Below are 26228 nucleotides of genomic sequence, written 5' to 3' on the forward strand. Positions count from 1 at the left end.
ATGTGATGACAATTACTATTTCTCAGACAACAGGGAATCTGATTTTACATATCCATAAGGCTGTTCACATACAGAATGGAGTAAGAGGAGGATGCAAGTGCCTGGGACTGCCTCAGGGCTCTAATTACTTCTCACACTTCTGCAGGGAAAAGCTCCAAGCTTTTTGAAAATTGGGAACTGTATGCATGATATCATCTTCCTCCATATTCTTCCACTTTTGGCCCCTTTACCTGGAGAGGCCTGGTGACAAAAATAGGCATAAGATAGGGAAAGACGTACTGAAGCAATATACTATGTATCTGTTTCAGTGCAAGCTGCACAAAGTCTTAATTCAGCTACTTTGTTCATGTTCAAATCCTGGACTAATGGCTAGTGTGACCCCATGCTTGCCAGCCATTTGTATGATTAACAAATTTGTATTAATTTGCATATGTACAAATAGAAAATTCCTATGTGCCTACAGAAAATTCGGCTCCCTGCTGAATTTGAAACAGTTATATGGTTACAAAAGTAAACATTTCCTTATTATCTGCTTACCGTGTTTGTGCATTCAGAGAACAGTTATTTAGCTCTGACCTACACCGTGCACTTCTGCAATTATGCAGATTCTTGATGAAGTACTAGAAGTAATCCTCCCCTTCAACGCTGAGAGAAGCAAAACTCTAAAAAAAACGAATGCATCCCTGGAGTCATGCAGAATGTGCTTCACTTTAGTCAACGTGTGCAGGTGCAGGTCCCAAGATCACAGCTGGATCCTGAGCATGTTTATGAAGTCTCAAGAGTTTTCATTAATTGTCATTGTACTGCAGCTTCAGGGACAGTCTCACCTTACACAGTTCTGAACTGCCATCCCGCAAACTATATTTTTATTTTTAAATGTAAAAATAAATTACAAGCATTGATGTAGGCATAGATTATTATTTTTATTGCTCTTGTTAAAGTCAGTGTATGAATTATGGCACGATGGTGTAAAAACGCAACGTTATGGAGTGCTCTAACAGTACGAGGTCCATTCTAACAAGGTTTTAAACATGAAGCATGAGCTTCAGTATGGATTTCCAAATAAGAAGCAAGCTTTTGAGGTAAATGGATTAATAATAATTAATCTGGAATTTTAATACTAAGTGAAAACAGAGTGGATTTGCAAGAACCAACCATATTTAAGACATGACAGAGTCAAACAAAGATTTAGAAATTGAACAGTAAATTCTCTTTTTCTTTTTGAACTACTTGGAGGTATTTGTTTTGCACGGTAGATGAATGTTAAACTACAATCACAATGCATCAGAAGGACTTCCATGAAGAAAGGAAAAAAGCAAAACAAAACCTTTTCTACACTGCCAGTCAGAAAATAAAACAAAACTCTGTGCTTTGAAGTTTTAAAAATAAAAATAACAATTTAAGAAGGAAAAAAAATCACATCTCCTGGGTAAATCTCCAGCAAGACAACACATTGATGCCTATTAACTCTGTGCTCGGGGATAAATCAAAACTACAGCACTATTTAATTCTGAAGCAAACCCAAACAACTGGATATCCACGGACATTATTGCACTTGTAGCAGTGGTGCTTCAACTGGCCTGAAAACTACTTTCACTGTATTAAGGAAACTGATGTTTTTTTACAGGTGTAATCATACTCAAAAGAGGCAAAAGAATGGTGTCCTAATTCAAATTGCCATACCCTTCGTAAAGCAGTTTAAGAATCTCTGGCACAACATGAAGCTCTCGAAATGCCTCCAATGCTTAGAAAAAAGTCTTAAAGGGTGGATGAGTGGGCATAGAGTACCAAATAAAGAGGAAAAAGAGATTGTGGGCATTAGCTTCCCCGCAAAATGATGTTTTACATCACACAGCAGATCAGAAATAAATAAAATGAAACTTGAAGTGTCTGAATATAAAACCTTGGATGATGTTGCAGGAGTCACAGGCTTCACCAAACCAATGTCAGTGTATTTTGTTAAGCATAATGCAATTACTATATACATTATGTACGTTTATCAGATAATGCCAAGTAACAATACACTAAACTAATGGATGTTAAACAAAAATATATTAAAACAACATACTTTTGAAAACAGATGGCAACCCCTAATTACGCATAGTTACATATGATGAAGTCCAGCTCTCTGGAGTCCAATAGACTGACACCTTCAAGCATCAGGAAACAGTTATCTGAGGCATAAACAACACAATCAACAGAACCAAGTCAAGCTACAGGGGAAGTACACTGACAAAATTACCTCAAGTCCAATCACAAAACTCTCCAAATTTTACCACTGCATAGCTGCAGCGAGGCAGCCATCCATTCAAAGGTTTTACACTGCCATATTTCTTCAGAGGAGCTTCTAAAGGACGTGCTATTTAGCATGGTGTTGATCTACACACAAAATACGTAACAAACAAAGCACTTAGGTTTAGAAGCACTTATGGAAGAATCCATGACATCTTTACAGCATATTGTGTATGAATGCACACACTATTAAGTTTCTCTTGCTTATTATGATGTGGCATCTTACTGTTCATAGCATTTCTACATACTAAGAAGAAAGAGCCATCTCCTGGAGGAACCAGTTTCTCTGATCTGGGCAGCCACTGCACCTGTATCTTGCTTTTTGCTAGAGTACGGCATGTACAATGAAGGTGACAGTGTCAAATCCCCATGAATCATGACAAAAAGAACCAGTTCTTCCCTTCTTTTTTGCTCAGCTTCTCTGCTCTGTTACAACAACAGATCTCAGTCAGCATCCAGGTGCTCTTGCCCAGTGAGTAGAGGTTTCTCGTCTGTATCACCAATCTTTTTCCGCATCTCTTCCACTGCCTTCTGCAAAGCTGTTCGCTCCTGCTCAAGAGTGAGAATTGACTCCTTCAGTTTGCTTTCATTAGTCAACAACAGCTCTACCGTGGCTTCAAGGTTTTGGATCTTTCCATTAGCCACCTTTCAAAGAAGGAAGAGAGGGAAAAAAAAAGAAATTAGTTACTGATAAAATACTTTCCAAAATGATGAAAAATTGCAAAAGTAAAATGGAAGTCTGAATGCTATTAGATCTGTACACTTTAGACAATTACTACTATAGTGTTCCCTGTAACAAGAAACCTCCCTCTCTCAACTTGATTGCTTTGACTCATTCACAGTTAACCGTACAATATAATGCAAAGTAGATCAAATGAGAAAGTTATTAAGTCTGCAAATTACATACCAAAGAATGGCAGGTTAAGATAAGTCTCTGCATGGGTCAGTTAGGAGACATTTTTGCCCAACCACAGTTGTTCAATTCTACACTGTTTGCAAAGCAAAGACAACTTGGCCTGTTAGTTACACCTCATTTCTTCTCCACATTGAGTCCAACAAATGCTAGACTTGGAGGCGAGCAAGGTGAGGATTTAGTGTAACATACAAACAGACAACAAATCTGGAAAAATTCCAGTTGTGTATTCCTGATTCTCCTTCAAGAGGCTGCACATATTGCCATTCTAATTCACGGTGAAACAAAGCATGATATCATTCAAATTCATCATGTGAGACCTGAAGCTGAGGTGCTTTGTCAAAAGCAGAGATCTGTTTGGAAGTTTCATCAGATAACATTTGAAGAGAAAAGACCATTTGGGAGGTCTCAACTTTCAGGGCAGTATTTCTTGTTTCTGATGAGCTCACTGTTCTCCATGTAATTATGGTGGTTTATCAAGTTCAGACTTTAGGGACAAAATATGGACAAACCATGACCCACATGTTTTGGTCGTGTATTTTCCTCATGTCAGCAACAGCTCACCTTTCACGATAGGAAAGGAAGGCTAGTGAGACCCACCTAAAAGAAAAAGGGACTGCTGCAACACTACAGATAGTTCCCCACCATGATGCTAGGTGCTGTGTTGCACTCAAGTGAAGATGAGCTTTGTAAAAATAAATAAATAAATAAATAAATGCTTAGGGCTGCAGTGTCTTTAAGGGCAGGAGGGTGGAAGATGTCCTGATGCAGGTATCTATATAGGACATCTCATCTTGAACCTCATCCCAGAAACCCCTCTGCCACGTGCTGCATTCAACCATTTCCTTGCCCATGTGCCTGAAGCTTTATGAAAATGTCTTGCAGAGGAGTTTCTCTTGTTCTGAGATCTCTAAGATTCATCTTAGCACCTGGAACAGGTTCAGGTTCAGATCTCACACAGTCAGAATTTACATATTAAGCAGACTTTTGTTAGGAAAGGCAATTTTGGTATGCATTGTTGGCTGGCTTTAGCCATGATACAGGACCAGTGGCTGAGAAACCTGAACTCCTTCCCTCACCTATTACCTTACAAAGTCTATGACTTTCACAATAATCAAGAGGCTTGAAGCTGCAAATAGAGCACATTGTCTGCTTCTTACCCTTGAACTCCCTTTATTCATCAAATTAATTGTGTGGTTGGAAGTTTTACAACAAATGTCCTGTTGTAAAGCAGCCAGAAGGCTGACTTCTTGAACAGTTAAGCAAAGAATAACCCCTACAGAGACCAGGTGTACTGCCTCTAAAAAAAGCTGCAGACTGAACAGGCACAGAACATAAATTAAACATTATTATTTCATATATTATCTAATCCATCTGGATAACAGTTTTTGAAAAAACAAACAAACAAAACAAAAAAAGCTTGCAAGATAGACCATGTCTTTACAGACAGTAAATCCCATAGATGATGCATCTCTAATTTGTGACACTGGCATTAGCTTTCCCCTTCATAATAGACTAGTATCCCTGCTGTAGTAAAGCAGTGACTGAAATATGTAAAAACAGAGTTGTGAAAGCACCTTATGTATTCTCAGTCTTCTATAGCTATGATTTTAATTACAAGAGAGGAGAGTGTAAAAGGAATCAGCTTTTCACTAATTGCAAGCACATGCTCTATCCACAACCTATTCTGAGATTTCTTTAAATGCTAAACTAGATAAAACTTTAAGTGGCTAAGCTTCTAAGTCACTAGACCAAACACCAGCCTCTTCTGTGCCTTAGTATGGGATGGTCTCTTCTGAAAAGGTGGATAAATTAGAATGTTAATTAAATATGAAACAAACTGTACCTGCAATTCTTCCAGGAGATCAAAGTTCTGTTTGCGCAAACTACTGTTTGCCTTTTCTAATTTATCCAGTCTCTGATTGTCATTTAAAGATGAATCTATAAGCTCATCCTGAAGCACATGGTATTCGACTTCATAAGCTTGCAACTGCTTGGCAATATCCATTTCAAACACCTGTTGTATATAGAAATGTTATTAGGTGCTGTGAAGATTAAAACTATAGCTCATTCAATGCCTTAAATCCCATGGATCTAAACTTGGATATCTAATTGCTGCATACAAAAAAGACAATTTTTGTCAGTCACGTTTCCTACTCTGGAGAGGGGAAGGTTGAGGAAGTAGAGTTCAATACAATGGCATTTAAAACTTTGCTACTAATTTATTGCCTGCCTTCAGCAAAATCACTCATGCTAAAGTTTTCAAGAAATTTAGAATTTTTAGGGAATTCCTTTTTCTAGATTTCAAATTTAATGCATCTCAGTTGGGCATAAACTCTCCTAGACATATTCAGAATTAGATGTCACTTTAGAAAAGTGCAGTCCAAGCCGCTGTGCCATAAAAGTGTAAGACTTTTCCAGCAGCACAGCAAAATGAAAGGTTCAAATGAAAAACATTAAACACTGTTAGGTTTATTTATGATTCTACTATGCTCCGTGAGCCTGAAAGAAAATGAAATAATCTATCCTCACACAAATACACCTTAAACATTACGTAATGTCAAAGCAGATTTCTTTAATTGTTAACTACAAATCACTGAAATAAGTGCTCAATCTTATATAAGAGTATTAAGAACAATCTTAGATTTTAAAAGCACATAAATATTGAGGTGCACAGAGAGACCCAAGGGAAAAAAGCCCTGCTATTAAATTTTTCCTTTCTCTAGGTTTTGGCAAACACCTGCTTTCAAATCATTCTGGAAACATGATTCTAAGGTCCCCAAGACAGTTATCTCCCTTGAAAGCAGGGAAAAAGCATTTAAATGAAAAGGACAAGTGGCCAATAACAGAATATATTAGAAACCAAACTCAAGTTGATTTTAAAATGCACCTGGGAAACAGCCCATAATTAGAAGTTCATGGGTTAGCATTAGTAAGGTGGGGACTGGACTCTTCTCCCAAGCACCAAGTGATAAGACGAGGGGAAATGGCCTCAAGCTGCACCAGGGGAGGTTGAGGTTGGATGTTAGGAGAAATTTCTTTACTGAAAGGGTTGTGCGTCACTGGAATAGGCTGCCAAGGGAAGTGGTTGAGTCACCATCCCTGGAGGTCTTCAAGAAATGTGTGGATTTACAACTTAGTAGCGTGGTTTAGTGGTAGACTTTAGTACTAGGCTAAAAGTTGGATTAGATGATCTTAGAGGTCTTTTCCAACCTGAATGATTCTATGATTATATTATTCTTTTATTTTTAAACCTCTTGTCGTTTATACCTCTTGGAAATGAGTCAAAAAAATCAAATGTTATCTTAAATATCTGATGAAATATCAATAATTATTTCCTATTTTGTTCATCTGCACGGTAGGCAAGCTGTTAAATACAGTTGAAGAAAACGTTAGGTTTATGAGGTGTTTATGACACCTGTTACATATGCTATAAAAGTTATCTCAAGTAGTTGTACAGAAGAAATACAAATCTAAACACTGAAGGCTGAAACACATTTCATCTGGGTTTGGCTATACATATGGAACTCTACCTTTCTGCATGCTCTGAGCATCTCTGGAAAAAACGGTACAATTCAGCAGGGCAGAGTGTTAGCTCCTCTCACGACCTCTGCCACTTTTAGCCTTTCTGCTCTTGAGAAGGGAGGGAAATCCCTGCTGTCATACCCAGAGTATCATATTTGAAAGGGATGAAACATGAGGCAAATCAAAAGCTTGACTTGAAAGCTAACCAACTGAAGGCAAGCTATGGCATGTAAACCCAACGCCACACTGCAGAAGGGGTGAGGAGGATGGGGATTAGCCTAGGAGCCGTGTACAGACTGCAAGGCATGTCAACCTGCTGCTCTTTTCAGCCATTATAGACAAAGTCAACAAAGGGAGGTCTCTACTTTTGCTAATGCAAAGTCAGCATTTGTAAGGCTCCCGTAATTCAGCTTTTGCTCCAGAAATTACTTGGAGAACACGATTATTTGGAGATGTGAAAACTCAGCAGGCTTTTAGCACACCTTGCTGCTTTTTTGTGGAGTGCACTGCATATGGGTTGTAACAGTGCTGCCAATAACAGCCATTATGCACACCTCTGAAAAAAAGTAAACATTTTAATTAAGGGTTCATAAAGTGATCATAACCAACATGTACATGTAAGAATACAGAGGTACTACACTAGTCATATGCTTCCAAAAGATTTCAACACCTTCAGAACTACAATAACAGAATTCTTCTCAGCTGGAAGTAACACAACACATTGTTGGGGTTTTTCTGCCAAGACCTTGTTAAAAAAAAAAAAAAGCGTTATTTCTTTTGCATTCTACTCATACGTTCAGATTATTTCATACCTGACTAATGGTCTTTTCCATTTGTACCAAACCCAAGTTGGGGAGAGTGTTTTTAATAAAATCAACAATAGTTTCTAGGTTCTCATGCTGCAGAATCAAGGGCTTATGGCTTCCCAAAAGGCTTAAGGCCACTTTAAATATAGCCTCTGATCCTTGAAGGAAGAGCATATCTGTGAAAACAAACAAAAAACAGAGTACATCAAGCAAGCACATTTTTTGACAAGAATATTAAAACAATAAAATGTCCAAAGATAATAACTTCTCCTAAGGGCAATCTGGAGGCTAGATATACTCTGCCAGACACATCCTTTTGTTACTGAGGCTACAGCTTCAGATATCTTGCAGGATCAGCATTATTACCATGAACAGCACACTTGACTAACAATCAATTATTTCATTTGTTCAGTGAGTTTTCATCCAATAAATCCAATTCAAATTTAAGCTAAACACAAATAATAAGCCAGGTAGTCAAATTTCGCAGCATTGTTACTTTTTGTGCACGTAGTAGTTTTGTGGGCTTTTTTCTTTTGAAATGTTCATGGGAATGAGGAAATAAACCAGCAATTGTGGAATTTACTGCTAAGTCTTCAGTTCTGAACTTGAACAGAATTCTACTCCTGATGACATTTAAAATCTTCATAACAAAGGGCAAAAACTACACCCGAAGAAGTAACTGAAGATCCAAAGTTCCGTACTTTTCTGCTCTGGAGGACAACGCTGCAAGTTCTCTGTCAGACAACGCTGAGCACACAAGACTAAATGTGCATTTTCCAGCAGTATCAACTTTCATGGGCATGTGCTTATTTTTAGTAGGTGTCTCAACCACTTACATTAATATTCTAATAGCTACATGAATAAGTACCTTCAAATCTTAGTAATACAGCTTAAGTGCTAATATTACAGGTGGCCCTGCAGTGACAGCACCCTGGCATACATTCAAGCACACCGAAGCCACAGTATTTAACAACCTTTTACTTCAACTGCCTTTCTTTTCTTTTCCTTTACAAATTTCCTATGTCTTTATAGAGGCAAGATACGGAAGACTGCAATCAAAGCATCAGACAAGAAGCAAACGCATTTGTCCTCACCAACCCATCAGTATAAACAGCATTGCCTTGCACTTGACTTTCCTGCTACTAGAACTCAATCCTCTACTGGCTTTATTGAAAGATTTGCTACAGGCAAAAGCATCTAACATATGAAATGGTACTGCTGGACAAGCCTTTCTTACCCTGGGCTTTCATTAGATTCTACTCAGGAGAAGTGCTGAAAGTTGGACAGATAATTAAAAAGTAAAATGCAGTTTTTCTATTTGACTCATAAAACAGTCTGTAGGTTAACCTCTTTCTAGCCCACTGCTTTTATGTATCACTTGTAAAGATGAGAAAATAATGTAATTTTATTCTGTATTTTCTAAGTATACTTTTATTTTAAATAGGGCTTTACTTTCCCCTTCCTTGCATTTGAAGCTGTGAATGAAGCCACAATCACTTACGAAGCAGCACAATGACACCAAATAAATAGTATGTCTTCATGATCAAAAAAAGGAAGAAAAAAACACACAATAAGGGAAATGATTACTAGCAAAACCACAGATATCTCTGATGTAGTAAAGAGCATACGAAAATGCTGGCGAACTGCCTTTCTTAGTAAAAAAAAAAAAAAAGTTTTTTTTTTCTTTCCGAATTTGTATCAGAATGAAATCCCCCTCTTGTGCTCTTTTACATTTTAGGCTGAAGCTGCAACTCATTCCACTATTCTTTCTCACTGTTTGAGAAAGAAAAGCACAAGTAATAACTAACCATAAACCTTGCACTTGGCTGCCATTCATCCTAAAAGTGGTATAAAGTTTTTCAACTCTGGTTCAACGTGAAGTCCAAAGGCAGCAATGATTGGAAAGGGATAACAGAGTAGGCATCTGCCCCAATTGCATACTGAAACAGTATGTGATGGGAAAATGTTTTATAGAGAAAGCTATATATTATGACATGGAATGCTAAAGAACAGCTAGGAAACTCAAAGTGATAAAAACAGAGCTGAGAATAACACGTACCTATGACTCAGCACCTGCCCCACAAAGACAGGTAGTTTAACTCAAGGTGACCTGTAAGTTGTTAACGAACGCCTGTATGAGCTGAGCTGGTAATACACAGCTGAAATCCTTCTCTCATTTAAAATAGCAAGTACTTAACAAAGACCCATTTGTTATCCACTCCCCACACTTCCTGTTAAGTGGGCTGCTAGCCAGCGACAGCAACCCGAAGGTACCCAAATTAATGGCAGCATGACTGGCAGCCCAGAGGATTTCAAATTCAAGTTTTATCTATAATCTTGGAACAAAATAAACGTTTTTCTATCAAGTCTCCTCCACTGATAAGTAAATAGGGGTATTAAAGAATACATCTTTGTTATGCTGTACTTTCATTAGATTCTACTCAGAAGTGCTGAAAGTTGGACAGATAATTAAAAAGTAAAATACAGTTTTTCTATTTGACTCAGAAAACAGTCTTTACGTTAGCCTCTTTCTAGCCTACTGTTTTCAGATATTATTTGTAAAATACTTGAAAAAAAATATGCTCTGTGTAAATCTACGGGAAGTGTTCTGTAACAAGTGCATTAAATAGCAGCAGGGCTTCACATATCAAGGGTTCATTGACAGCACGTTAGAAAATGGCAGTGCACTCAGTCTTAATAGCCTATAGATGAGTTACTTAGACTTTAGAGGCAACATTCATCTCAAGAATTCCAAGAAATGAGCAATGAAAACATACACACATTCTGCAAAAGTGTGTGAACACAGGGGTCAGACGTGGTTCGATCCTAATTTGTAATAATGCTAACAGCAGCCACCAATAAAGTGACAGGCTCAGTCCCTTTCAGATTTGCAGTTGCTTCAGTCTTCAGCATGGGTAAAGACAAGATTTTATTTTCTAATGCACAAGAATCCCCAGGGCTCTCTATTTACATAGTTCCAGTAAACATTGTTTTAAGAAACTGCTAAATACTTTGAGACATTAAAAACTTGCAAGTGTTGGTTATGCTGCACTCTCTCTCTAAGAAACAAAGATTTCAGGTGACAGTTTCAGTCACACACGCGTTTCTTTCTTGACCTAAAATCTGCTATATGCAGAGCATGTATCTTTGCCTTCTATTTTAATGTAAAAATCTTTGCTTTTTAAAGCTCTGCAATCCTCCAATGATAGATAAAACACTAATCTGCATATTAAGGCAGAAATCCAAATATACTGGATACAGAAGGCACTTTTATACTCTCAGTGCAGTCAATAGCTCAATTCAAAGACTGTTATTATCGTGTGCAATACTGTGATAGAATAAGAATAACTAAAAGATGAACTGATGATAATCCCAGTATATAACACCTGCATACAACACTTTGTTTAGTTTCTAAATATTATCATTGCCAGCTAGATATTTGTCAGTGGAAGTTAACCTAACTGTTCCACAAAATAAATAAAATAAATCAAAATACTGTTTTCCCTGGAGTTAAGATGCTAATTACAGGACAAGTAGTTCTACTTAGCGTACACCATCATTATCAATGTGATTTCTTCTAACACAACTTGTGGCATGATGTTAACCAGAAACAGGACTGAATCTTTGTTGGCTTATCTTGGAATCTACATTTATTATTTGTTACTGTGGTAGGTGAGACTATAACTTTAAAAGACAGGAAATTGTCAATATTAATCATTGAGTAATTACATCTCTTAAGTGAGACTGACTAAGGAAAATGCAAATATATTCCTATTAGGAGACAGAAAGCAGGAGTAGAGCTCCATTCTATCCTGCTCAACATGGAAGATCCAGTACAACATAATAAAATCAAAAAACAAGTAACTGAAAAGGAAAGAAAGCATCCTTTCAAATACCAAACAATTAATCTATGGAATGCATCCATAAAATAGCATAAAGGTAAATTCTTAATGTGAATTTAATTTAAAAAATAGAACACTAATTCTGTAGATTCCAAAAATAGGTAACAGAAGTGACTTCAGAGCCTAAACGCCATATGCTTCAAAACATTTTCCAGTTTTTGGAAAGTAAGAAGATTATCTTTCAGGCTAGAAGTGTAAGGATAACCAACAGTAGTTTAAAAGCTCTGTGCTTCTGGAGAGTAAATCCGTGATTAAACTTTAAGGGCCACCCACCTCCGTGCATATTCTAAGAACATAACCTTCCAAATCATTTTCCACTGACAGTGTTGGAGATGATGATAATGGAGTAAATGGATATATTTCCTGAGATGATGCCTTGATTATGTCTCTCTTCAGCCTGAAACTAAGTAATTCTAGGTGTTTAACTGCCATTGTCATACCACTATGTTTTCATGGCAGCAAATCTTACATACTCTCTACAAGTGATTACAGGGTGGGAAATGGTAACAGTTGAAAAGATGGGGCAGTTTGGAACAGTCATACATTCTTCTCTCTCTTTCCATTTTACTGCAAACTCTATATGCTCTGTAGGATGAAGTCAGCTTTGCCGTTCTGTTCACCAATAGAGAGTAAACACTACTTCTGGATGTCTGAAACAGATTGGGTGATACTCTGTTCCTAGTAACAAGATTCCAAATACAAGGTTTCAAAAAGAACATACAGAACTTTTATAAAGAATTACCAAACACCCTGGCTACAAATCCAAGGGGAAACTGGGAGGCAAACATGGTGAGAAACCAGGGAGCTGCATAGAGGCTGGGGCCAATCTCATGTTCCTCGAGGTGGTTATAGAGATCTCGATGGTAGTCATGAAGAAGTCGGGACAGTTGATACATCTGGATCTACATGGATGAAGAATAAAGATTTAAAAAAAAAAAAAAGAAAGAATAAAGCTAAATATGTTCTAACAGCCACAGCAGCAAAGGCCATGCTTCACAGACCTACTAGAAACAGTGAAAAATACTTGTCAACTGGTGTTTAGACTGACTTTTGTGAAGATCAGAAAGACTCAGAAACCACTTAGAAGACCCAGGATGGGTCACCCATGAGTCTACAACAGGCTTATTTGCAGGGTCATTTGAACCTCATACAACATTTAGCAGAATTCTTGCTGTTATGGTTTTCATAATTTCCCTAGTAACCTTTTTTTTTTTATTTGAAACTTGTGCATTTAAGATGTTATATTCTTTTTCCAGATCATCATCTCCATTCTTGAAAAGTGAATTTAAGTTCAACTCCAGATGTTGGCAATACCTATATTGCTACCTATATTGTTGACAATACCTATATTGCTATATTGCTTTATTATAATTTACACATTAACATTCTTGTATTAGAAAAACAGAAATCATACCTGTAAAATTGTCATATCAGGACGATATTGTTTTCTCAGCCCCACATCAAACATGAGAAACTTTAGCATTTTAAAAGCATCTTCTTCACTCATATGAAGTAGTAAAACTCCTGCTACAAAACTAAGGCCCTGGCAGTATCCTACTTCCTGGTCCAGAAGAGAATAGGCCTTCAAAATATTGTAGAGGGACAGCTGCCCAGCTCCCAGCTGTGCTGAGAAGTACGGATGTGTTGGAAATGTGCGTCCTGTGAAAATAGCAGAGGTTAGTGATTTACACTAAAGAATAGCCAAAAACAAAAACACCAGAAAACCCACGAACAAACAAAACAACGACACAAAACTTGTCATGTTATCAAATTGAACAGTCTTTCAAAAGGTAGATTCTTTTGAAAGACAGATTCTGAGTCAACCTTCAGGAAGCCTGTAAGAAAGTTAATATAAAACTATTGATTCATACTCTACAGTTAAGGGTTTCTCTAAGTAGTTTTGCTACAGTAGCTGCAAAATGAATTTGGAAATTGCCAGAGTAGACAGGCTCTGGGATGGGGACAGACTGCTGCGTGGAACAGCTAAGTAACTGGTTCTTATGACTGGAACTTGATCAGTTTGTTCAAGGGCTTATAGCAAGGAGGTGGTTGCCTAAAATAGTGAGACTCAATTCAGAGGCTCAGTGACTCACCCAGTCCTCTCCTGTCCAATTAAACAGTGTTAGATTTTAGATAACTATTAGGATCCAAACATAGATTTATAACACCCAAGTTCTCTGGGTCAGGGCTCATTCTCTTCTTTTATTCTTGTTTTTCCTTCCAGTAAGTGCGTCTGATCACCTCCCTCCCCACCTTGGTCACTCGCAGTCTTAAGAGTCCTTACTTCTTTCCTGCACCGCGAAGCTCGGACTCTTACATGAGCTGATCCAGTTCACTAACCTGGCAGAAGAATCCCTTTTTGTTGGGGCTTAGGTCTTCTGCCCTGTCAGTCCGCTGTACTGAGGTGTCCCATGAGCACCACCACAAGTGACAGGTGCTTGGAGAGCGGGAGTGAGTTGTGGGATCATAACCTTTTCTCAGTAGTGATGGACTTTGGATTTATTCCCCACACCTCTTTAGATTCCAGCCTGTGGTAAACTATATTAATTCCAGAGCTGTAGCAGTAAACCTGAACCATTCCCAGCCCCTCAGTTCAGGAACAAGATGGTAACTTCCACCCCAGATTGATTTGTGTGTGTAAGCTTTCATACAGAGCTGGAACCTATACATCCTTATAACAAACCAATCCAAATTAGTAACTTAAACAATTAGTCTGAGCCATGATATTTACTCAGAAAAACAGCAGTTTGTGCAGCAGCTTCTGGGCTCTGTTCCTCTGAGTTCTTCTTGAGCTTCTGGGCACTTTTTGCCCAGGACTGTCAGTGGATTTCTAAGAAGCAGAGGGTGCCTGCTGCTGGCAGGTAAGGCTAAGGCTACGGTAAGGGCAGCTCTAAGCAGCTTCTTATGAACTCTGCCAGCTGCCCTTGATCCTTGTCAGGATGCTTGTCACTTTTATTCTAGCTGATCCCTGATTAAGGAGACCTAGATGACGGGACAGAGTGCACCCTTAACAAGTCTGCAGTTGTCACAAAATTGGGAATAGCAGCTGATACACCAGAGTGTTGTGGTACCACTCACAGGGGCCTGAAAGGCAGAGAAATGGGCTGACAGGAACCCTGCTAAAGCAGGGGGCTGGAGCAGGTGCTCTCCAGAGGTCCCTTCCAACCTCAGCCATTTGGTGATATCACGGTTCTGTGAGCAGACACATCAACAGCCTCACTTCTATAGATATTTCAGAACATGTTTACAAAGACAGTATTTTCATCTCCAGAAAAAAGAAGGAAAAAAAAAGCCTCGCCCCATCACATTTCCCCTGCTACATACCTGAACTGAGAGGAAATTTGAATACTTCTTTTATTCTAGTAGTAAGTGGAGCTTGTTTTTCATTTGCCCACTTATTAAACACCACCCCACCCTTTAGCTCCTGGAATGCTGCTGTGCTGCCAGATAACATCAGAGCTCCTGTTTCAAGAAGACAAAGCCTGGGGCAGAGTCCTTCTGCCATCCGGTAGCTGCTCTGGCCTGTCACACAGGACTCCAGCATGCAGTTTCTCAGCAGGCCTCCCCAGGCCAGGCCCGGTCACATAACTGAACGCTACAGAAGCGATGCTTTTAGCTTCCACGTGTATAGGGGAGCTTGCACTCTGTTGCAGAGACTTCTCCGCCTGAAGTTACTACAGCACAGACTAAAGGCAGACCTGTGGCAAGGTTGCAATTGCTTTTACTTAGGACCAAGTTCTCGCCCTGCTGAAAAGAGACTGAAATGAACTCTGATACCTCAAGAGTGCCAGGATGAGAAAGTAAGTACCTATACCAACTACTTTATTTCCAGAATATAACAAAACAATTTTCTACTGCGTTCAGCAAACACCCAGTGATGAGTACAGCAGTTTCCTTCACTGATAGCATCTGGAGATCAGTTTACTCTAGCTTACCAGGAAAAGAAATTATTTACTGAACATAAAGCTAATCTTCAGGAGCTGAAAGTCCCCACTGACTGCAGCAGTTGTGCAAATGGGGCCAGAGAAGGAAATATACAAAAAAACCCTTCAGAGGACTGTGGCTTTGTTTTTGTCCATGTATTAAAGTAGCACAGTGACAAGTAAACTGGGCCAGGAGAATGGCTGCTGTACCTTAACTCTGCATCCAGATGCTCCTCATTCTCAGAAAGCAGTATTGCCATCTGAAAATCCATCAATTCAATGAAGCGTGGGAAATACCATTACGGTTTTGCCTCATATTGTGTCAGCAAGACATTTTTGGCTTAATTTGAGAAAGTTTATTTTAAATATTATAACCACACGTTGCAGGAATGAGAGTTCTATCTCAAGGGAGATGTGGATGCTTTCAGAAGGATTCTTGAAGCTCTGTTTACTTCTAAGAGTCTGAAGAAACACAAGTCAAAACATGCAAATTCATTCTAGCTGCCTATCCAATTGCACTGTTACTGCACTGTACTACTCTGTTTTAACGTGAATCATTAAAGTTTTCAGCTTCCTAGTTTCATCTTAAGGAAATACCAGGACCCCATCCTTCCCTCAGCTAATGGGCTAAGCAAACAGCTCCCTCACAAAATCACTTTGCACGAAAACAAATACGTGCAGTTACTGATTCACCAATGCCTGTAGTTATTTGTCTCTACAAGCAGAGCACATGGCTATGAAGAGAAAGTACTTGTGTGTAGAGCCAGACAGAAAACATGAACAGCCAGCAAGCCCCAGTGCTATATAAGAAAACCACCCTTAGGCTGCCTGTGCTGCCAGCTGCCAGTTATCGCACCCTCTCGTGTGTCAGCTCTGCCACGCTATGGACTCAGCTTTACTCAACCAACTCACTAACCCTGCACAAAGCTCTTCACCCATTACTGCAGAGCTTCGGTGTGACAGAACCCCCACGCATATTGCCAGGGGTATCGATACCACACACGCTGACTTGACTGATTGGTACCGGTTAGAGCAAATGATCTGTGTCTGCACAAAAGTGTCTCTCAAAAACAAAAAACCTGCTTCTGGCACAGTGCAGTCCAGGGGAATTCCTAGAATCAGCATGACCAAGTCCCGAGGGAAACAATCTGCACACATTGCGACTGCCTGTTCCCAGCTGGCCACTTAAGGCTCCCTGGAGTGTCACATACTTCCCAGTGCCACTCCTCAACCCGGCAGGCGAGACAAACAGAGGAGAGCAAAGGTGAGATCAAGTCACTCTCCCCAGCTCAGATCATGCCAGTTTTAGCAGAACTGTGCCTGTTCCACCAGATTTTTGTTTTGTATGCACTGCCTTGACATTTTGACTTACTTTACTAAATGTTGCAAAACACTGATTGGAAGATGGAGAAAATATTCTCATTTACCACGTAAAGCTTAGTTCACCAGCTAAACTCGACAAATCTTCCCACAATTCGGTACATGTTGAAGACTGTCTGTACAGAGTTATTAAGAAGTAGGTGTCCCTGAACAGCTCTCAATATAGATGATTCCTATAAGATGGGGAAGAAAGGGCAGATAGCCTTCTACTTGCCCTGAAATATGCTCAAATACTGTTTGAGTACAGTTGTAAAGAATGGAAGTACAACAGGATAACTGTATGACATCTTACAGAAAAGACCTAAGTGAGAATAATACACTATGTATCAGTCATTCAGACCAAACCAAGTACACGTTTTCCTGTAAATTATCACCATCCTATCACATGACATTGGGTTAGTTAACGGTGCATAAATTTCCCCAACAACAGGTTTTTCCACAGCAAACTTATTCATTTAAACTTAGTTATTACGGAACTCTTAAATTGCTCCACACAACTCCTCAGACCCACACCACAAACACTACCACAAAAGTCTTTGTAAATTCTGTCATTTTCTGGAAGAAAAGATTATTTTTTCTATTATTATGAAAGAGCATGAACACTGAGAGTAAAGAATTACCCCACGTGCAAAAGACATCCTTGTGGAAAAATGAGGATGGCTCCTGGTTTCCGCGGCAGTAAACTGAATTGAAATATTCAACACAGGAGAGAACAATATCTTAAAAGAAATATCCACAACTCTATATTTCCAAGAATAGCCAATGGATTAACTGTAAAACATCCAATTCAGCCATATACCAGTGAGGTGTTAAAAACTTGCATCAGACGACTTGCTTTCAAGCACAAATACTTTTGCAAAGGTAAAGGTTAGACACGTGAGCATCTGACTCAACAACTGCATATATTTGAACAATTACTGTCACGTTAGAAATCCTTTAATGACTGAAGATACCACAGAATTCTTAATCCATCTGAGGAGCAGCCATGTGCAGCATGCTGCCTGGAGGCTGAACCACAAAGAAAAGGGAGCAGCCTTCATGAGAGAAGACGGAGAGGATGCCAAAAAACTTTGTGAGATCTATGAAACAAATGGCCAACTCATGGTGGAGGGTGGAGGAGTTACTGCTACTGATACAGACCTTAACAGAACTGTGTGGGAGCGACAGCAACCAGTAACAATGTTTAGCAGTGATCCATGTCTTAGAGAACAAACTGATTTTTGGTGTTCCTGGGTTTGGTGATCTTAGCCTACCCATGGCAAGAGTCAATCAATGAAAACAACTTTACAAAAAGGAACCCCAAGTGATAAAGGAAGAGGAACAGGAAATGTAGAAGGAAAAGTTAACCATGGCATAGTTTTTCTGAGGTACATGAGAACTGCTCTTTTACGATTATTTTCAGCAGCCTTTTCTGCTCCTACCTACTGGACACAATCCTTTCATTGCATTTAAATTTCCTTTCTTGTGTTTCTTCCTAATATTAGAAACAATTTTATAAGCATTGAACAACAAATGTAAGGAAAAAGGGAAAAATAATTAAGAAGACCAAAAGCCTGTCTGAAGCCCACCTACCTGCCAGCAATGCACGCTTATAGCCCAGAAAGCCAACTGTATCCTGAGCTGCATCAAAAACAGCGTGGCCAGCAGGGTGAAGGAGGTGATTCTCCCCCTCTGCTCTGCTTTTGTGAGACCCCACCTGGAGCCCTGCGTTCAGCTCTGGGGCCCCCAGCACAAGAAAGACATGGACCTGTTGGAGCAAGTCCAGAGGACAGCCACAAAGACGATCAAGGGGCTGGAGCACCCCTCCTACAATGACAGCTGAGAGAGCTGGGGTTGTTCAGCCTGGAGAAGATACGGCTCCAGGAAGACCTTAATATCTAAAGGGGGCCTACAGGAAAGCTGGGGAAGGACTCTTTATCAGGGGGTACAATGATGGGACAAGGAGTAATGGCTTTAAACTGAAAAACAGTAGACTTAAATTTAGACATTAGGGAGAAATTCTTCACTTGGAGGGTGGTGAGGCACTGGCACAGGCTGCCCAGAGAAGCTGTGGTTGCCCCATCCCTGGAGGTGTTCAAGGCCAGGCTGGATGGGGCTTTGGGCAACCTGGTCTAGTGCGAGGTGTCCGTGCCCATGGCAGCAGGGTGGAAATAGATGATCTTTAAGGTCCCTTCCAACGCAAACCATTCTGTGATTCTATAACAGACACTTCAAAAAATCAAGAGCCTTGGTTTCTAATCTCTACTGTACTCAGTGGAGTGAAGCAGATGTGCCTCCACAGACCAATTCACTGTCCTAAATTAGGAGCCAGCTACTGCTTACAGTTAGGCAGAACACCCTGCTGAGAACTGCCTTTAAAAAAGAGCTATTGAGCTGTTCATATCTGTTTTAATAGAAGTAAAAATACCACGTACTAGCAGCTACCCATTTAAACCCGCCCCCCCCCCTTCACCTCCCTCCCCAGAAACACTTCTGCAGTACTTCAAGCAAAGGTGTTTAGGAGACAGCAAAACACTGGACTTCAGGAATGAACAGCACCTGTTACTCAACCAACTGCACTTAAATGTTGACATATTTTCTTGACAATTTGTATTCCACTGATCTATGGAGTTCACCATCAATATCTGAAACACAGATGCATTAGAGATGCATCTGGTTCTGCCTCTAATTACCACATGTTGCAAAGGACCTTTGTGCTTGAAAGGCAGATTTTACGTTTTCTTTGTGGTGCCAAGTAATAGTTCTCACACCACATCAAAAGCAGTTTTTACCAACAACCTATTATTAAATGTTGAGAGGCTTTTTATGTGTTACTTTCTTTTATTTATTTCTCTTCTGGAGATCTTAAAACCCTTATTTTAATTTCACAGCACTCCTGTACTTACCTAGGTCAATAAGTATTGCATGTTGCTGGGAAGTTAGCTGTTTCAGGAGTTCTTTATAAGGTGTGTCCTTTGGTTGTTGTTTATTTGGAAAATGATGTTTAAGATGGTACTGCTCTGCTAGAAATTTCCAGATCTCCCCACGGTGGTGGCGTGGTACTCCTGAGAGAAGAAGGTCATTAAAACCGTAAATTCCCACTCATACTGAGGGTTCAGCTACAGTTGAGCTAACAGGCTTCAGGAACTAAAGATCTGTATCTTGTATCTAGATATGCAAGCAGATCCATATCTGCCAGATATCTATCTGCTGCCTCCAGTAGACCATAGAAGCAGATCAAACTAATGTGCTTGTACTTCCTTCACCAATAAAAGACACTGGCAATGTAGCAGGACAGATTTAAGGTGGAAACACGGTGAGCTTGCCTAAGTCTAAGGTTAGCAGTTACATTCAGTCTAAGAAGTACTAGAGGAGGCAGCAAAAATTGTAATGCTGGTCTCTGAAAAACTATATGCTTATCATCCATTTTCCATATTAAAATATACGATAAGGCTCTGCAATAAAATTAACATTTTCCCCAAATACAGCACTGACATTTCTGTTGGGAATAAATTTCAGGAAGCCGGGATGCATATATACCCAAAGAATTTACAAGTACAAATGAGATGTGGTCTAGAGACTACAACAAAAGCCAAGCAATCAGGAAGCAAGTATTTAATTTCCAATTTTGCTATGGGCTTGCTGAATGATTGGTGCAAGTAAAAATCTATTAAAGCCTGAATTTCTTTCTCTGTATCAAGGGATGAAGCTACTTAACTATTTCACATACATAACAGTAACCTTTATCTGCATCTATATGCAAAGCTCTGAAAGGAACAGAAAGGTTATTATTACATGCATACTTTATTCAGCACAAGATTGGCACTATTGTATCATCTACCCAAGAATTCAATACCCTATTCTTTGGGCAAGTATTCTGTCTAATCCATGATATACTGCAACCAGGTATTACAGTTTGAAGCAACCTATGGCTGTAAGTTCTTCAGAGGTTTGCTTTTTTTTTCCCCCCATTATATTTGTAACGTATGGATGTCTACAGCAATAGAAGAAATAAAAAATTAACTCAAGCATACATCTTGCATGGAAAGATAACAAAATAGCAACTTTACTGTCTCTCATATCAGCACAAAAGGGTATGAATTTCTCTCTGCAATACTTATTTTTGCTAGACTACTGTAACTCAGAGACAACTACTGTAGCATGAAATACTAGTAGATCTGTATGGTATTTGAATCCAAACCACAAGTATATTTAGACTGTGTGTCTGTAAATTACTTCAGGGAGCTTAACCCTGATTATTGGAAGTCTCCAACATGAAGCAGTGAGGGAAAGTGCCTCTTCAGATATCCATATAAAGTCCTGTTAACCTCAGTGAGGATGAATGTCTCACATAGGGTAGAATTGGCTTAATAGAGCACATCTACAGATGCAAAATTACAAGTGAATTAAAGTTCCCTTAAGAGAAATAGTTCCATATTGAGTTCATCTCTATGCTGCATTGTACGTGTAAATCAAACACGCATTATACTTAAACAGCTACTACAGTGTATGTTATGGGTCAATACTACATATTTACTATCCTAATTTAAGCCCCATGCCTACTGAATCTTGCATTTCTTGCTTGTTTGCCTTGCTTACTCAAGTTATTTTTAACAGCTTTGGTCTAAACTAGAACTTGCTCAGTTGAATTTAAATGCATTTTTCATTTCTGCATTTATATGAAATTTGACATCACTCTAAAACTTGGTTTTGCCACAATTAGGATCTATAGAGATGTTTGTAGCATTAAGATCTATGGATTATTTACCCATCTGCTGGCTACTTGCATCTGTTTTATTAGTAGCGATCCATTAAGCAGAGATTTATTTATTTATTTTGCATCACTTCAAGTTAAACTGCTAGCTTGAACACCAACGCAGGCCAGCATCACTGGACTATCAACAGAAATCAAGTTTTTCTCATGTTCACATATTGACTGGACAGAGGCCTTTATCTATATGAAAGGAAGGACACCTGCGGTAATGAGCTTTTTGTACTCCGCAGATATCTGTGCTTGGGATATTTGATACTGTTAGAAATGTGGAGCTACCCAGTCATTACAAATGGACAATTTGGTGCAACTTGCTCAGATAACAACATACAGGTAGGCTCAGTATTTACAGTATTAAACAGCATCTGCTAGCAGTGAATTCTTGATACTTCCTTTACACATTGAAAAACTTTGTATAAAACTATAGAACGCTCCTTGGAGAAGCTGTCTTCGGCATCAGCTACGTACAGCACTGAGCATACAGCCTTCAGGTCCAACCATGGCATAAGTAACATTGAGCAATAACCCATTTTTTTAGAACTTTTAAAAAACTTCCATAGGTTATATTTTTTTTGATGCAACGAAGATGAGGTCTGCTCACTCAGTCCTGCATTTCCGAGGAAGACTGTAAGCACATGCTTAGTTCATCTCAGAAAAAAAAAAAAGCAGTTCTAGAGAAATAGCAATGTATAGTGTTTGTATGTACATGTATTAGCCAGGCTGGAACAGAATTTCCAGAATTTCCAGTACACACAGCTTCTTCAGTTCTTTACACAGTCATGTCTTTGGCATTATCCAGACTCATTTCTTTAATTACAACTTTGTTTATAAAATTGGGTTGCAACTATTATGATACGAAGAGGTACTATACACCTTTCCCGTAAGCAGAGTTTATGTTAAAAAAGAGAGAACCCCAAGTATTTTAACCCCATTAATACAACTGCAGCTAATGCTGAAAGGGAAAGTTACATGCATACAAATAACCATGAAGATACCAAACATTGTTACTCGTGTAGTCAGCAACCTGAGAAACAGCTCCAGCAAGAACCTGGTTATAAGGAGTAAAGAGTCACCCTATTCCTTTTCAATTTACGCACACTTCAACAACTCAAAATAACAAACAGTGCTTACCTTGTCCAACAGCAGAGTGTATTTTTTCCATGTCAAATTTAATCTTTGACCTTCCAGGTGTACTCAACATTTTTTCCCAAATCAGAGTCACATCTTTTAAGCACGGTGTTATTTCTTCATAGTCAAGTTTCAGACGTCTGTTCTGCAAATTGTTTTCCGAAGCTGGGAAATTGTATCACGAATGCACCAGTTAGTACCATTTAATATTTGTAAAATGGGTTAATTTAACTTAGAACTTCATCATGCAAACAGTTACCCTGCAATCCGTCAAAAATTGAAGCCAATTAATTCTGAAACATTAAGTGTAAAAATTGTTGTGATTGTGGTGTGGGTTTTTGTTGGTGGTGATAATTTTTTTTGGTTGGTTGGTTGTCTATTTTAAGATATTACATGCAGCTACTTGCATTAACAGTGTTTTGCCTGTTACATGAAGCTCCTTACAGCTAGGCAACTCTTAAATCTAAAGAAACATGAGAGACTCTGACTCACAAATGAAAGCCAAAATTCTCCTATCAGGATATTTCCATTTCCAAACTCTTAGAAAAATTAGTGCACAAGACTTGCACCAAAAAAATCACAAAAATAAAGTTGCATCTACTTATTATGACACTTTATAGTCCACATAAAAAGGAAAGTTCAAGTGTAGGAAGCTTCAGAACTCTGAACACAAACAGAATGTTGAACCTATCAAGGCTCTCTTGAAGTTGCCATTGAAGAAATCAGAACAAGGGTCAGCATGTAACTCAGTCTTAAATAAGGCCTTTTAGATCACCACGGCTCCTCAAGCAGGGATCCAATACATTTTTGTGCTTGTCTCAGATTCTGAGTTACAAGAATATTGCACTGTATTAAATAATCCTTCAAATGCTGAGGGAAAGCATCAAAGAATCGTGGCAAAAATGAAAATAAATTCTGTATATGAACGTGAACTCCGAAGTTTGGAACTGGAGCGAGAATTTCAAAGGGACTCCTGGCAAAACATTTACGTGTTGTTTCTGTGTTGTTTGTTTTCATGGATAAAGTGTGAAAGCATACCTGGAAAAAATGGTTTATTAGTGGCGTTTATGTAAACTAAAGACCTGTAGGAACACTGAATGAATTTGTGCAGGTCACAAGACCAGAAGAACAGAAGAGATTTTTCAGCTTTTTCTGGAAAAAAAGGTGCTGTACAGATGAGATGGAAAGGTGTCAGACATCTATTCCTAAAAGGGAGAAAATGTTGCAAGAATATGCTATAAGGAAACCTACACGAAACTACAAAGAAAGTGTAGTAAATACACTCCGACAAGTCAATGGAGAACCTAACAGTGGGTGTCCCAGTTTTTTTTTGGTTTTGTTTTTTTATTTAACTGGACTGTAATGTGGCTGTAGACTCAACACATGCAGTCCCAGCACAAGAGTTCTGGAATATGGGCAGCAGCTCTCTACCTGCACAACCAGCAGGGCACAGGTTCAAGAATAAGAAAGGACTGAAAAGGATCTATTAGTATAAAAAAAATAAATTAAAAAAAACTGCTTCTCAATAATGGTCATTGAGCAAATTGCAAGATTTGGAACCATGTTTTTGAAAGATTATATCAAAAAGCAACCATGCTTTTTAATAACGTTGCTGTGATACATTCACCATACCTCATTGTTGTGATGATGCATTATTGTAATGCTAACAAGAATGCCATTTTGAGGACATTCTGCCATACAGCATAAGCCTATTGCCACTTTGAAAATTCACAATAGAAATTCACCAAAAATCACACTCCTATTTGTTACAGTATTGAGAAAAAATGTATGTTAAAAGGACGTTATTTTTTAGTTTAATTCTTCGATGCTTGCATGTTCTATTCTTCAATGTTTCTATGTTGCTTATATAAATACACTAAAATTATTTTTCCTTGAAGTTTTTCCCTTCCACTGCCTGCCTGAAGCAGAAATGACTATTTTGGAAACTGTTAAAAATCACCTGAAATTTACCAGGGCCATAACCAGAACAATGTGATTACAAGCACTGAAGGCTGTATTATAGCTGTGTGCCCACGCTGAAAGTGACAGTGTATCTAGACCACATAGTGAAGTCAATACATTCACATTTTCTTTAGGTAAAATGCAACATATTTATATATTAGAATATTAACAAGTCTTACACACAGGTATGAAGATAACTTAAAAATGGCATTTAACTTTCAGTTCACATGAAAACAAACTCTGAGAAATCTTTCCATTTTTTGTCTTTTGCAAACATGTTTTGTGGCGCTTGGCAACTGACAGCTTGATTCAGCCTTCTTGTATCGTGCAGAAATGTGACAGAGTGACACACAAGGACTGATGATAGAATATGCCTTCATTAAAAAGCTTATTTAGATACTGACGATACTTAATTCCCAATATCACACTTAAGCCTTATCAGTAAAAATGCAACCGTGCATTGAATTTTAATACTTTGTTTAGTACTAAATAGCAGTACTCAGATTTATTACTGCATGTGAAATTCTTACTTTTCTTCCCAGAGACAAAAGCATCAGAGCAGGTGGCATGACGTTGCAAAGCTGTACTTACTGCAGCATAAAGATAACTAGCAATACGACTAGAGGGAATGGCCTGAAATTGCTCCAGTGGAGGTTTATGTTGGAAATTAGGAGACATTTCTTCTCAGAAAGAGTAGTCAGGCATTGGAATGGGTTGCCCAAGGAGGTGGTGGAGTCACCACCCCTGAGGGTGTCCAAGGAAAGGTTGGACGTGGTGCTTAGGGACATGGTTTTGTGGGTGACATTGGTGGTAGGGGGGATGGTTGGGCCAGATGATCTTGGAGGTCTTTTCCAACCCTCATGATTCTATGATCCTATGGTTTTGCAAGTACTGTCTCACTGGTTGAGTTGTTCATGCAGCAGCTACCTAGGACAACTTCTTTATTCCAAAGTGCATACTGCACACCTCAGGCCTTCAGGTATAAATCACTGCTGTCAGTACCTCTTTCTCCAGACGCTTCTCATGGCACCTAGCATTGTATATTTGGCTCCTGTGGCCAGGATTTGTTGTACTAGCAGTTTTGTATAAAATGTATTAGCACTTTTTGGGAATGTGCCTGCCACCTCTGGGACTCAGGAAATTCAGGTATCAGGTATTCTTCAAATAGCAGGGCCCAAGTAGAGCTATACTACCAGCAGCAAATAGCTTGCAGGTAGGGTAAGTGCTGTGGGGGACCATATCCAATGTCCAAGAGAAGCGTCTTCTCCTACAGCCAGGAGTTTCATCCCAAGTTTATAAAAAGATTTCGCATTTGGTATACTGAACTTTTCACACTGTTGGGTCCTTACTCTACACAGCTGTTCTTCATGGAAGACAATCCTTCCCCAAGTTTACACAAAGGCAAATAAGAATGGCCATTTTTATGCCAGGTGCCCCACACCCAGGCGGCTACTCCCTTCCTGAACTTCTAAAATCAGCCAGATAAACATTTCTGTCCTCCTAAGTCATATCCTCAAAGGAGCACCTCTCAAGGACAGTCACTTGTGATTCTGTATGCAGCTGCCACATTAAAATGGATATTCTTAATGACCTGCATTTTGACTTTACATGTCACAACTACCACCATGACAGACTTGCAGGAAGCAT

At 39.0% G+C, this 26228-nt stretch overlaps 1 protein-coding gene across 13 annotated transcripts in view; it reads right to left on the bottom strand.

Moving 5' to 3' along the window:
• Nucleotides 1–904: 904 nt before the first annotated feature.
• The window catches only part of TBC1D1 (TBC1 domain family member 1), a 114845-nt gene continuing 89521 nt past the window's right edge, over nt 905–26228 (bottom strand). For all 13 annotated transcript variants that reach the window (XM_083835690.1, XM_083835692.1, XM_083835695.1 and 10 more), the window contains 7 exons: nt 22623–22784; nt 19627–19785; nt 12853–13097; nt 12181–12340; nt 7543–7712; nt 5052–5222; nt 905–2937 (listed from right to left, as the gene is read on the bottom strand). In XM_083835690.1, the coding sequence (XP_083691816.1) occupies nt 2737–2937; nt 5052–5222; nt 7543–7712; nt 12181–12340; nt 12853–13097; nt 19627–19785; nt 22623–22784 (1268 nt within the window). In that variant the 3' untranslated portion in view covers nt 905–2736. The remainder of the gene's footprint in view (nt 2938–5051; nt 5223–7542; nt 7713–12180; nt 12341–12852; nt 13098–19626; nt 19786–22622; nt 22785–26228) is intronic.

This window comes from Anser anser, assembly GCF_964211835.1.
Source record: "Anser anser genome assembly, chromosome: 4".
NCBI classification, from domain to species: Eukaryota; Metazoa; Chordata; class Aves; order Anseriformes; family Anatidae; genus Anser; species Anser anser.